The sequence below is a fragment of the Orbicella franksi genome, chromosome 5 (genome assembly GCF_964199315.1).
Source record: "Orbicella franksi chromosome 5, jaOrbFran1.1, whole genome shotgun sequence".
NCBI classification, from domain to species: domain Eukaryota; kingdom Metazoa; phylum Cnidaria; class Anthozoa; order Scleractinia; family Merulinidae; genus Orbicella; species Orbicella franksi.
In genome coordinates this window covers 18,047,025-18,061,251 of record NC_138149.1, presented here as the reverse complement: position 1 = coordinate 18,061,251, position 14,227 = coordinate 18,047,025, and the positions used below count along the sequence as shown (strand labels likewise).

At 38.2% G+C, this 14,227-nt stretch overlaps 1 protein-coding gene and 1 pseudogene across 1 annotated transcript; both read right to left on the bottom strand.

Moving 5' to 3' along the window:
• Nucleotides 1-534: 534 nt before the first annotated feature.
• LOC145487580 (26S proteasome complex subunit SEM1-like) lies at nucleotides 535-10,097 on the bottom strand. Its single transcript, XM_081466407.1, has 3 exons — nucleotides 9,806-10,097; nucleotides 8,472-8,568; nucleotides 535-2,544 (listed from the first exon to the last, which is right to left on the bottom strand). Exons 1-3 carry the CDS (start codon nucleotides 9,879-9,881, stop codon nucleotides 2,487-2,489), a joined length of 231 nt encoding a protein of 76 aa, XP_081322533.1. The 5' UTR covers nucleotides 9,882-10,097; the 3' UTR covers nucleotides 535-2,486.
• LOC145486845 (uncharacterized) lies at nucleotides 5,425-8,058 on the bottom strand (annotated as a pseudogene).
• Nucleotides 10,098-14,227: the final 4,130 nt, after the last annotated feature.

The following is a 14,227-nucleotide window of genomic DNA, read 5'->3' as shown; positions in this document are numbered from 1 at the left end:
CACCACCAAAGTAAACCAGACATGCGAAAACCGCGCGTGAACGCGCTGCTCTATAAATCTTTGATTACCACTAGTTTATTAATAATAACTTGCTTGTTACTCGGGCTTCCGGAAAGGCCGAGTCTGCACTTAGTGGGTCATAGTTCCAGGCGTTTCTAGCGGAGCGGCGCGAAAACTGGGGATGGTAAATAGCAACATGAAGATGGAGTAGGGACAAAACTATGAATTCTGATTTAACAAGCAACTGTATCATGTACAAACAAACATCTCAGATGTTGAAGAAATCAGGGATCCAAAAAGGAGACGCAATGAATTACCTGGCATTCATCGTCAGAATCGTCCATGTTTGTGTTGAAAAACAGAGTGCTGAAAAGCGACGTGACGCAATTGGCAGGAAAGAAGAGGAGCCTGCACCCATTGTGGTCAGTTGAATGAATACCCAACGCTCCCTACCCCTCTGCTACCGACTCCCCTATACCCAATAATATCTTCTCATATTTCAAGCTGATACCAGTTTATTTTTATAAACAGATCCTCCACGAAAACATCCACGCAACGCGCGAGTAACTTATCCGCAGAAGAACTGGGTACAATGTCTGATTACCCTGGGTATAAGGCCTACATGGGGGATTCACTCTCTTACCTTGATAATCTCTTGGTTTTGATCAAATAATCAGCCCTTACAGAAAAACACCGATATCCTTTCCTAGTTTTCTTCTCCCGTCAGAATCAATATTAGAGGGACTCCAAACACGATCAGAGAAGCATTCAGCCGGCCGGTAATGTCGGTTGGCCGTTCTGTCAATCGGTCAATTAGGAATCAGTCCAACGTTTATTTAAGATCTTGATGTGCACCTCGTTGGGAGTTGAATCTAACGTGTTGATTCTATGCATTTCGAACTTTAAGGGACAGACATACTCGACAAATGCAATGCAGTAAGCCATTTTGGATTTGTACCTAAAAAAAATGCTTTGCGTACAAACGAACGTCGTTCAATCACGTCCCCAGGTCCTTAACGAGTACAGGAGAAGCTCTGAGGAAATCAAAATTACAGAAGTACTGTATAAGATGAAATTCTTTCGGGCTAGTAGATCATAGGTACAGCTTGCCCCGAAAACTGGTTTTCTTTGAAGCTTGCCGATACTCAAAGTATGAAATGTATTACATTTACCTTTCTATTCACAAGTTTGCTCATAGAACACCTTGATTTATTCTTTAAATAAAGTTAAAGAGGATTCAATTTTTCCAAAATTCAAAAATGAGTTCCGTTTTGATTTATAACTTTATATTTATAGGTGGAACACTTGGGTTGTTTTAAACTGATTGTTACTACTGATAAAGTAACGAGTTCTAGCAAAGAACTGAATGTGTATTATACATGTAGGCAGTACTTTATAGGTAAAGATCTATTTATATGTAGGTGTGACAATCGTCCTATCAAATCTCTAACAAAGGATTCGGGGGATTAGGGGGACAGTTCAAAGTACAAAATCTACGTAAAATATACACTTGTTTGATAATAGGGTAATATTTAGGCATTTTTTTCATTACTTCGTTTTTTATCAGTGTTAATATTCAAGCATAAAAATCAAACAAACAGGTGTTTGGTAATCGCATGTTTGATTGAGAACCACTGTTTACCGTTCGGTAATCGAACGTTCGATTTTGTTTGATTGTCAACCGTTCGGCAATCGAACGTTCGATTTTCTTCAATCGACCAAATTTTAGAGTGAGTTCGATTATATGTTCGATTGCCGAATCCAATCGAATTATCGTTGTTCAACTGGGTTCGATTACCGAACGTTCGATTAGATACACCGGGAAATGTTCAAGCCATTGAAATAATTTGCGGAAGAACAAAAAGACTCCTCGAGCATGAAACTTTCAGTTAAAAGCCGCTGTCAAAGCGGTCGATGGATCGAATTATACACCCACCATTGTTGAGAGTGAAAGATCAGTTACATGTAATCGCTTTGGCGGCCATTTTGTTCACAATGGTCAAGCAAATGTCGCCCCCTCACAAAAGACCCAGGTCAGCGAAATAACCACCCAAAAAAATGTTTACAACGTATCGACTGACTTACTGACCGACTGACCAAGCGAGTGAATTATTTCTTCCTATAACTCACTCTAGCCGCGTTATCACTCGTTAAAAATTGAGGGTTTTCAGGTACACTGTTTGCAGAGTTTCAATTTCATTTTGAATCAACTTTCATTCCTGTGCAATGTGACCTATTCTTGGTCATGAGTCAAAACTCTACTTTATATTTGTCTTCCACAAGTTTTATTTTGTCATTCAACAGAAACACCACGTTAGCCAACCAAGTACATTTTATTTTAGTTAAATGTCCCAAGAACAAGAATTTTGTTTAAAAGAATTCTTATACTTATCTTACATCTTTTACACTGTGTACATGTAAAAAGAATTACCAAGGAAAAGAAAAGTTCAGAAACTAGAAGCGATTGAGTCCAGTGTAAGAAAAGGTCATGTTTTCATTGGCTCTGGTTGGTCCACTTGGTGTCCATGCTTTTCCAATTCTGCCCTGATAAACAAAGAAGAAAAATTCTTCAGTCTTCCTTTTTGAAAACAATCATCTCACATTACTGAAGTAAACATCGACATTGAAACGTTGAACAGCCCTTCTTAAGGCCAGAAGTCACAGCCCAAAGGATAAAGCCTGAAACAGTTTGAAAAATGGTCAAATAGTACATGCTAAAAAATTGGTCTGAATTTCTGAATCTGCTAAAAATGCTGGTCAGAGTTTTCAACAAATTTCTAATTTCTGTAAATCCGAAACTATGATATGCTTTAAAAATCTTCTGATTTGTTACCCGTCTTAAAGAAGAATAATTCAATTTCAATTGAGATAGTAACAAAAGATAACTGATAACAAAACAAATTCGAAAGTAAGCCCCTCCAAATATAACCACCCAAAATCGAAACGGAAAAAAGCCTCCTATAATAAGACCCCCAAATATAAACTCCTGGGGGCTTATATTTGGAAATTGCCCTCAAATACAAAATAAACCAAAGCAAACCAAAAATATACTATTATTATGATGCCTTTTTATTTATCTTAGAATGATTCCGTGCACTAAAGCATTGTGGTCAGAAATTGTCAAAATTTATTGTCTTTTATGATTACCACAGGTCAGCACACATGAGGCGACTAGTCCCTGCAACTAGTCCCCTGAAGAGTTTACACGAACGGACTGGTCGCAGGGACTTGTCCCAAGAACAGTCCACATGAAGCATTTCAAGGAACAAGTTGCAGGGACTTGTCCCAAAAATTCAAACCAGTCTGAACTCATGGGACTAGTTGCAGGGACCAAATTTTTGGTCCCTGTGACTAGATTTTGTGGCAAAAATGGCTAGTTCACATGATGGGACTTGTCCCCACGACTAGTTGCAGGGACTAGTCGCAAGGAATAGTCCCCTTGTGTGTGCCCACCTTCAAGTTTATTGGCATTGTGTTTGAAGTTGGCATGTCAAGAATTTCTGGTCAACACATCAATATTACCATTTGCACATATTTGAAAAATTGTGGGCACAAATGTGAAGCACAGCTGCCTTCCAATAATAAGCCTGAATCCCCAAGCCCCAGGGCTTGTTTTCAGAATTTTACAGTAATTTTAATTTTAAGACTACAAACTATTGTCATTTCTCCCTCCTCCTGTTCAATGTTCAGTAGAGAGTTTATCATCATAAACAAACATTTAACAGATGGAAACAAAATTGATAATTCATAACAGGGAAGAGGGATTCAAACTCAGCTTTGAAGTCAAATATCACTGGAGGAAAGCAAGGAAGTTTTGCCTAAAATTTCCAGTCAGTACTTAATTATGTTTTATGCCCCATATGGAAAGAAGGATCTGAAGAGCCAATACAACAAAACTATACTTATGCAATCACAAGCATATGCACAACTCAGGGGATTGCTTTCCAAATGTGGCTGATAGTGGTATTTCTTTTGGTAAACTTTAAGTGCTATTTGTTTTAAACTTTTAAACTACAGACACAACTATTTTCAGGGTGCAATAATTGTTTGTTACTGGACAGGAGCTAATGCTTTAGGTTTCAAAAAATCATCCTTGAATTACAACCCATGACCTAATAGGTGTCAAATTTTAGGATCACAGGCCAAGTGATGTACCAAACAATGTTTCAAGCCCATATGTTTCCTGAAAGAGTCAGGCCTTCTGACAGGGTGTGGGGTGTGGGTGTGGGGTGTGTTTCATAAAACAGCTTTCTTGTTGGTAGTAGAGATTCTTATGAACTTTTCAGGCTATTTACCTCTCAAGAGAAAATTAATGAGAAATCTTGACCGAAGTGCTCCAGCGAATATAATAACAACAACAGCACTGATCAAATTACATTTGCACAAAATTTGCATAAACTTTCAGGTTGTGTGTTTTACGGATAACTTGCGAGAATTTGCGCACCTTAACACAGTTTATGAAGAACTAATCAAGCTACATATTTTAACTGATTTAAACACAGCAATAATTAGATTGTGAACTCAAGATTTCTATGAGGTAATAGTTGATGAGGCTTTTCGCCTCATCAACTTTCACCTCATGGAAATCTCCAGCAAATAATCTAATTGTTTTAGTAGAAATCTAACTGAAATTTACCTCAAATAACTGTTTCCAATTACTTCTTGATTTATTAATAAACTTTGTGCATGAGAAAGACCACTCTGACTGAATTGTCTCTTTAAATTGAAGTTGTGTGCAAGTGCGCACTATTTTTTCAATACTTTCAAGTTTATTAAAGTCAAGAAAACATTAATGTCCTTCTTTTAGTCTTCTTAGGAATTTAATTATCCATTTGCATTAAAATGTTCTTACAGAACTTTGGAACACAGAAAAAAACATTGCCATTTCATAGACAACCTCCAGTCACTGCACACCAATGGCTGACAGTGTACGATCACTCAGCCAATCAGATTGCAACATTTGCATTTGTGTTCAAGTAGAATTCTCTTAATGTATTTTACAAGATAATATTATACTTTAACTACGGCATTCTATTCTGGTTTCATATGCAACAACTTAAGTCATTTCAAATGATTTTATTTAGATGGACTCAGTCAGACACAGTTTGCTAAAACAATTGGCGATTGCTTGGCGTATTTGAACTACTAGTGAAATAAGTTTGCTAAATTTTCATCAATGCAGAACTTCCTCACTGTAGGACTTGGCAAGAACCCTTGAGATTGAAGTTTTGTTCATCCAAAAATTGGATAATCCTGCACAATTCCCTGCACAATTGATGTTTTTTCCCCTACAATTTGCCTCCTTAATCCCACACAATTTTTTCCCTCGCCCTGTCAGAAGGCCAGAAGAGTTAGTAGAGACGTTAAGCAAGCACTGGAGGCAGTGAGGTGGACACCAACCGGAAGTAAAATTTCCCGCTCTCTTTAAATTCTTCTTGAAATCTATAAACTTCCAGGATGTGGCAACATCGTTAAACAACCATTCTACAGCTTCTCTAACTTTGCTCATGGACATATTGAATGCTTGCATCTGAGCAGTCAACATCCTGTCTCTAAATGGCTGGATCAGATGAGCTCTCATGGGATAGGTGGGGTCCCCAAAGATGCACATAAGCTGCCCCCCTCCCCCGGGTAAGAATACATAGTGATTCAAGAGAGGCAGTAATTGTGAGTCTGCTAAATTCCCAGAATCATGCCGCCTGCCCTCTACAAAAAAGTACATTTTACAGTGTTTTGAGTTTGTAATCATGGTGAAAAAGTAATGACCCACACCCTAATGATGTTAACTATTTCATAAAAAGTGGTGAGCAAAAAGTGTTTTTCTGACTCAAGAAAAAAAAAACACATAGGCACGCAAGGTGTGCAAGAGTTATTTTTTTTTGTGAAGTCTCGGAGATAGGAGCATTCATGGAGCTCTTTACAGTAATGATTTGGTTAATTTGACAATTTCTTTTTGGTTGTGATGTACAGAAAGAAAGAAACTGGGAATTTATGATGTACATACGATGTTACATCGGTAATGGTAAGATAGCTAAATAGTAAGCCATAAAATGTTTGACTGAAAAAACTACAGTAATCTGACATGTCTCCAGATTAATGTAGATACCATCTTATTTTTTTTCTTTGATTCGTTCTTTGATACAACCCACACTGTGATTGGTGTGACATGTGCACATGCATAACTCCCTCACTCACCGATCACATAGCCCTTCCAACTCCCAAGGGGAATTTTTTGCTCAAAAATACTCAAGTTAAGAGACCTTTTCGCATTTTATATGAGTCGTAAGTTTACCCTTTTTACACAACACAACACAACAACACTACTTCACCGAAAATAGAGAGACCGAGAAAAAAACCTCTCTGACACATTGAAAGTCTGATTTAATTAAATTGCACTTTAACTTGGTGCCACGCAGTCTTCAAAGAACATTTGAGCAGTTTTGATACTTTTTATATATATAAAAATATCGGACTGAAAAGAATGTCATAAAATGCCCATCAAATAAAAATAAACTGCTACAGCAGAGACTTAAAAACCGTCCAGAAATGAAAGCTTTTTTTGTTTAATATCCTGGGAACAATAGCTGATAACTTGTCAGCTCTAATTGAATTTACTCCCATATAAAAAACAAGTGTTAAGTTACCATTTATATCTAAAGATAGCAAACATCTCGTGGGAAAGAGTGGTGACGATTCGTCAGCTCTTATTGAATTTACTCCCTTGTGAAAAACAAGAGTGTCAAATTACCCTTTGTAACTAAAAAACAAAAATATCTTGTTATATTTGCATGCAACAAGAACAAAACAATCGTCACCTGCACTTACTATTGTAAACATTTGAACTGTTTCAAATCTAAATAGTCTCGTCTCCTCTAAAACATGTCCTAAGAACTAGAAGCAACGATTCGTGACCTCTAATTGAATTTATTCTTTGTGAAAAACAAAAGTATCAAGTTACCTTTGTAACTAAAAATAAAAATATCTTGTTGCATTTGCATACTACTAACTCACGAACTGTTTCCAACCCCAAGGCTCATCTCGTTCGCAACTAAAATCCTCAGCCTAACCCACAGAAAATGTCGAAGTAAGCCCAATATATGAATACTTCCTCCTCTTTTATAGAAGAATAAATATGGCTGTTCTAAACTGTGTCCGAATCATACCATTTACCTTTATAACAATAAATTTAATTGGCTGTTCATAGTACATCCAATCTGATTGGTGTGACATATATACATCTCTCACTCCCTCATCCATTGACCCGTCCATAACATACCTGACGCGCCGACTAAGGGGTATTTTTTTTCCAAAAAAATAACTCAAAAAATGACAATAAAGTAGTGACTGGTTGACTGACATTCAAAAAAGGATGTAGCTAGGATTTGCTTGAGGGAGCTCTTTTTGTTACCAATTATCCCATATATGTACTGCATTTTTTTTGTGCAAAGAGGGGGGTTCGCCCTCTCAAAAACAAGATTCTTGACTACCAAATATACTTACCAACAGGGCCATACATGTTAGCGATGAGTCCATTTGGAAGAGCAATGGACTGAAACTGAAGCGCATGAACATGCTTATGGCTGTTATACACCACGCGTTGGTGATCTCCGGGTCTGCAAATTGGCCGGACAGTTCCACTGATAACGCGTAAGCAATTGTTCAATGCTCCTCCCTATAATGAGACTGCATCAGCATATATTGAAGCTGTGCCAGTCGCAGAATAGCTTGGTTCCATTGTAGTATTCTGTGACTGTGGGTGGTAAAGATATAATCCAGCACAGCATTTATGACCATGCTCATAACAGGCACTGGCTAACCAAAGTGCACTATCATATCTGAGTATCTGCAGGGGTATGAAAGTCATTGGAGCAGCATACAGAGTCCCTCCATTCCATCGGCTACTGACCGCTGATGGCACACAAACTGATTTGGTATTTGCAAGGCAGCAGCTAGGTCTGGAAGGTCGTGTTCCTTGACTCTAAACTCAGCCAAACACTCTGAATCGTCCACCTTGTCCAGGTCAAATCGGCCGTAGTGTTCGTAAGGAAAGTCAAGATTTTACGATGTGTGTAGATCCCACAACAACAGAAATTCACCCTCATCTACGATGTCCTCAAAGCATGCAACAGCTAGAAGGTTTTGGACTTCTTGAAAAGTTGCCATTATGCTCGTAAATCCACAAACAAAGTCAAATTGGACCACTGAAAACAAAAGCAAAACAGCCATCGCTCGCCGCCGCTTCTACGAAAGCTTAATATTCTAATTTCACGCCAAGAGGAGGCGACCTCAACCCAACTCCCGCACAGCCATTGCCACCTTCACCTAACTGCCTCAAGTGTTTGCTTAAGGTCTCTAATAAGTGAACACTATGGTGCAACAGACTTTAATTTTCAGTGTGAACTGAATAACAATCTAAGATGTTTCCAATGTCTCCAAGAGTGTGTTAATAGTTAAAACGAGCATATAATTACCTCAACTGATTAGAGAAATCATCTTCAACAGTATCATCATCCCAGTTGTCTTCCCACACATGCATGTCAGCCTGGTCTTCATCTACAACTGTCCATTCTAGTACCAAACCATCAGTTTGATAACATGTTTAATAAACGAAAATATCTGAGTTTATAATCTATCAAATATTTGCGCTTGCGCATGATTGGTCTAAATGCCTCACATGACTGAATATCTGAGTGATATTCCCCATCTGCATGTGCTGCGAAAAATATTTGAAGGATAACAAATACAATAACCTCCATTTGGCGCGAAAATGTGCTTGGATATTTGACTTTGCACATAATCTGTTCCTAAAAGCTTACAGTTTTCTGAGAGCATTGCTGGAGGAAAACTGTTTGCTTCTTGAAACAGATACTGTCCATGGACAAATATCCAAGCATATTTTTGGGCTAAATGAGGGCTATTGTTTATGTTTGTTAGCAAAATAGATAGCCTGTGAGCAGTTCCTTTTGCTTGAAAAACCGCTGGGAAGAACACAAATATTGAGCTTAAGAGACGGCGTGTTTAAAATGCAAAATGGTGGAATAAATGGCACTACCGTTAGCCTAAATAGTGGTCTGGTTAGCCTAAATAGCACTCAGGTTAGCCTAAATATGAAGGCAATATGACTGACTTGATTGTAACGGTAACCCTGACAGAAACCCATATCCCACATTGATTGTTGCCTGTAGTGCCCACATGCCCCTGATGAGCATGATATTACTTCAATATGCTGCTCATTTGCTCATTTTTTTCCCACCTTGAAAGCAAAGCCTTTTTCCTACTGTATTTTTTTAATATTCCTCATGGATTTCAGAGTAAAAGAGAGTTTACTAATAAAGAAAGCTTGAATTTCAGAAAACATTATCAGCCAACTTAAAACTAATTCCAGAGGTTAAACATACTCCACTAATCATTAATTTTTGCTGTTGTATAAGCCAAAGCTTCAGTTTAAGGTGATTGGATTAACGATTCGTCTGCCTGTAAAAAAAAAAACCGACAAGAAAACCTCTACCAATATAAGCTTACTGTAGATAGCTAGACACCAGGTCTGTTTTCTGAGCTGTACAAGAAGAACTTGACCCTTACAGTTTTAAACGGATACCTCATCTAGTTTGATCCGTCTTCTTTTCAGGTGTAAAAACGACCAATTATTCCTTTCGCTGAATATTGCAAATTCCTGGCTTCAATAAACATGTGACAGTTCAAGCTACAATATTTCTTAATATATATAAGACTTTTAAAATAAGTTATCTAGACCCATGCGGTATTTTCAAACTATAACTCTCAATCAGGAACAAAGGTGTTATACCTTCGGCGGGAAACTCCTCAAACTCGTCGTCTTCTTCCAATAATCCCAAATCAGTCTTTTTCGCTGTCCCCGCCATCTTGGATTGAACTGGTGATCGATCGCTTCGTCATTATGAGGTCAGCGGATTAATGGCACCACAGGCTCACAAATACACGACGACTACGACCACAAGTTTACCATTCTCCTTACTAGAGTACTCCGATTTGGGCGTGAAAGTAAACACTAACTGGAAGAGCCTAATGCGGAGGGGAAAAAAGTGTTATTGTTTTATTAGCGCTATTGAGAAATGTCACAGTTTTAGGCTTGGTGTACATATATCTATTTAACAAATAGATTCCATGTTGCCGTAGTTTGTTCCCGTGCGTCTGTTCAGTGTTAGGATAAATCTAATAGCGTTCTATCACGAATGCCGCTCTCTGATTGGCTGCGCTACTCACTATCTATTTAACAATTAGATTATGTAAAGTATATATGAAGTAATTTATATTTGAGCTGCGGATGTAGATGAAAGTGAAGAATGATCAGCGCAGTAAATTTTCCAATTAAATTAATTAATTCCAATGGAAAATTTACTGCGATGATCATTCGTCACTTCCTTTAACAATTAGATTCTGAGCTCGAGATTTCTATGAGGTGATAGTTATCGCCTCATAGAAATCGAGAGCGAACAATCTAATTGTCTCAATTGAATTCTAGATGAAATTCCCTTCAAATAACGATTCCAATTATTTCTGGTCTTAGTATTAAACTTCTCGCTTTAGAGAATTCGCGCGGACTGAATTGTCAGTTTGGCATTGTGTACATGTACGCGCGCTTTTCAGTTTCTTTCAAAAATTTCGAGCTTTGTTAATTCAAGAAACCGTGAATACCCTCCTTTTAGTCTTCTAAGAAATTCAATTATCTTCTTATTTCTAAACGTACTTTCAAAACTTCGGAGAAATGAGGAAACGTTGCAATTTTGCCGACCACACCAAGCCACTGCACACTCATGGATGATAGTGTGCAATGGCTCAGCCAATCAGATAACAGCATTTGCATTAGTATACTAGTAGAATTCTAGAGAATAAATGTGATACCGAGTAAATGCATTGTGTCTATAATACTGGCAAAAAATGCAAGGAATCGTTGATATACTTGTAATATTTCGATTTAATTCTACATCATCTTCAGACTGAGGTGACATATATGTAGCAGAAATTTAAATACTGCGAGATGGTACATTAACATTAGCACGTGAAAATACAAAACAAAGACGATACTATCAAGAAAATAGGCATATTACCCTACTGGCTTTTAAACCAGTGTTCAAGTATGGTGCTGAACACTTGATATGGTAAGCTTCTTTATATAGTAATGGATTCCAATTATCATCGCGGTCTATTATGTTTGTGTTAACACGCACGGTTTGGGTGAGAAATTCTTTGTTCATTGCAGTAGAAGGTGGGTTGTTCTCATTGATAAAAATGTCCGGTAAGCTGTATAAACCTTGTATGTGTTTGATTCGATCACAATAGTGCAGATGTTTATATATAGCGCTTTCTTTGTCCGTGAGTACATGTTCTTGTGTGCAGACAAGCAGAGTTCTGTTCGTTTTGCCGATGTACGAAGAATTGCAACCGGGGCAAATGAATTCATATACAATATTTGATTGGCTTTATGGCCGCGTTTTGTCTTTAGTGCTTGTGAAGAAACATAATTTTGTGGTTTTCTGTTTTATTCGGATGTCCACATTCGGGTCGACGAGACATCTCCGAAACTTACGCTTAATTAAGCTTGTTAACAAACTGTTTTGTTAGGTCACCGTCGAATGGGATGGTAGGCCAGATAGTTGAATGCTGGTTGACCTGGTTGTTGTGGGAGGTGTCGTTGGTAATATGATCTGGAGCCCTGTTCTGTGCATTCGTAGTAAAGCGATCAATTAATAAGTTCGCAACACGTTTAGGAAAACCGTTCCACGATAAAAACTTTCTTATTAGCTTGATCTCGGTTTTAATTTTGTTGGCAGTGCAGATTCGGTGTACGTGGTCAGTCAGTGCTCTAACCCAAGAAAGCATTTACTTGGTATCACATTTATTCTCTATCTCTTAAAACTATCAGCAGGCAATGGATTTTAGTAGAATTCTATAATTCCGTTTTAGTATAAATATACTAGCGTTCTATCGCGAATGCCGTTGTTTAATTGGCTACGCTACACACTATCTATTCTGTGATAGATAGTGAGTAGCGTAGAAGTGTGCCCTTGTTAACAAAATTACGGCCGCTTCTTGGCGTTTTCGAAGTGTCTGTGAAGAGGATTTAGATTTTAAGTTTTGAACGACTAGTATATTATACTAATCAAAACTATTAGATTATTCGCTCTCGATTTCTATCGCGCGATAGTTGACTCGGGCTCATAAGGGACCGTTCATTTTTTATCAGGTAGGGGGGGCTGGTGGGATTTGGGGGGGGGCCATGCGAAAAAAAATGGCTTCCGAGGGGGGCCATCCCAAAAAAATAAGGGAAAAAGGGGGGGGGTCACGTGAAATATTTTAGTAAAACTTTAAAATGGCATAATGTTTGAATATCAAAAAAATTGCTATAGAATAAACATAGAAGGCAGGATACAAATTTATTACAAACTTTCCTTCTGCTTTAAAGAAACGTTTGGCGACAAAAAGCATTTGTAGCTACTGAAAAGAAGTATTTAACACTGTTATTTTCGAATGCAACTTTCACTGGCACTAATCTTCATCGTCGCTGTCGTCGAGTTCTTCGTCGCCGCTTGTGCTGCTATGGGAGTCTCTTTCACCGATGCTGCAAGAAGCAGCAATGCTTTCCGTCAGAGTGTACTCTTCAGGGTACATGAAGGTGTAAACATAATCTCTGACTTCCTGCTCAAGGTTGTAGGTGATTCTGCTTCTTGCAGCATTGGTGAAATAATTCCCCTCCAAGAGCTGTGCGATGTATGGCCCATCTCTTCTAAATAACGACGTGGCAACATCCTCAACTTTAATACACTCTTCCGGGACGGCCGTTCTAGGAGGGTACACAAGTCATTGTGGAAGATCATTTCCTAGCGGGTTTCCAACACAGATTCCATAAACTCGTTGGACGTTGTTTTCAGTCCGCTTCCTCTTTCTTTCATTTGACTTTCTGCGGTTTTCTTTTTTCCTTCTCCTTTTGTTGATGTACTGTTTGAGTATGCCCTTGAATATGCTGTTATAATTGCTCTTATTTTCTGGTACTTCCATGTCCTGCGTGACCTTCGTCAACTTAGCTTCTATACATTTGATCTGTTTTACATTAAAACTGTGGGCATTCATCAATTCAGATGAGGGAGATGCCAATGAGAGGCCAAATGCCACACGCTCAGGGCGAGCCATAACTAGGAGATCCGAAATTGACTTCTCTTTCTTTTGATTTGTTTTTCAAACAACAGCTCTCTGTAGTATAGGGATTGTAAATATTGTCTTCACAGTGAGCACAAAACGTGAAGTAGGGGGATAATAGAGAAATATTAAAAAAGTTGAAATCTAAATACTGTTTGTTCAATTTTTTTTCGGGGGGGGGGGGGTCATCCCAAAAAATGACCGCTATAAGGGGGGGCCACGGGAAAAAATTGGTAAGCTGAGGGGGGGTCATGCGATTTTTAAATGGTGCTCCCCAAATCCCACAAGCCCCCTCTCCCTCATAAAAAATGAACGGTCCCTAATCTAATTGTTTAGTAGATAGTGAGTAGCGTAGCAGTGTGCGCTTGTTAGCAAAATGACAGCTGCTTCTTTGCGTTTGCGAGGTGACTGTGACAAAGATTTAGAAAAAAACTTGAATAAGGCGTAGTCAATCCATAAACCGATAATCGATATAAATCGATAGCAATCGATATCAATCTAAGATTGATTTCGATTGCCGATAGCAATCGATGAAAATCGATGAAGAAAAAAAGTTGTGTTCGTTACCGATTGCCGATAGTAATCGATAACGATAGTTACCGAACATTATTTTTGTCTTTTTACAAGTTACACTGAATAAACGTTTGACAAAATTTGTATGTAATGGTTTTATTCAGTCATTTTATCATAGCCTGCGTATCTTAAACAATCAGCAACAAAATAACAAGAACAGAAACACTAACAGATACATTTTGGGCGTTGCATTTTTCTTTGCTAATTTACGACACCGGAAGAAGCTCAAGCCAGAGTAGCAGCCTTAAATCTCCAGTCTCCAGCAGATAAAGCAAAATAATCAACAGAGTCAGTGTTCGAGTGATTTCAATTATTTGCATTAGCAAACAAACGTAAGAATACATCTCGTGCCACGTCATTAAAAAAGCTGCAGATGGACGCCTGTCTCGGTTGTTCCAGGCATTATTTTACACAATCATCGTATCTATTTAACAAATTAACGTCAGTTTTTCGTGCGTGTGTCCTGTTATTGATCTCGAAT

Coding starts and splice junctions, on each gene's coding strand:
- LOC145487580 (XM_081466407.1), bottom strand. CDS start 9,881: ATGGCGGGGACAGCGAAAAAGACTGATTTGGGATTATTGGAAGAAGAC. Junction 8,569..9,805: donor TGAGGAGTTTCCCGCCGAAG/GTATAACACCTT, acceptor GTTTGGTACTAG/AATGGACAGTTGTAGATGAA. Junction 2,545..8,471: donor GATTTCTCTAATCAGTTGAG/GTAATTATATGC, acceptor TTTGTTTATCAG/GGCAGAATTGGAAAAGCATG.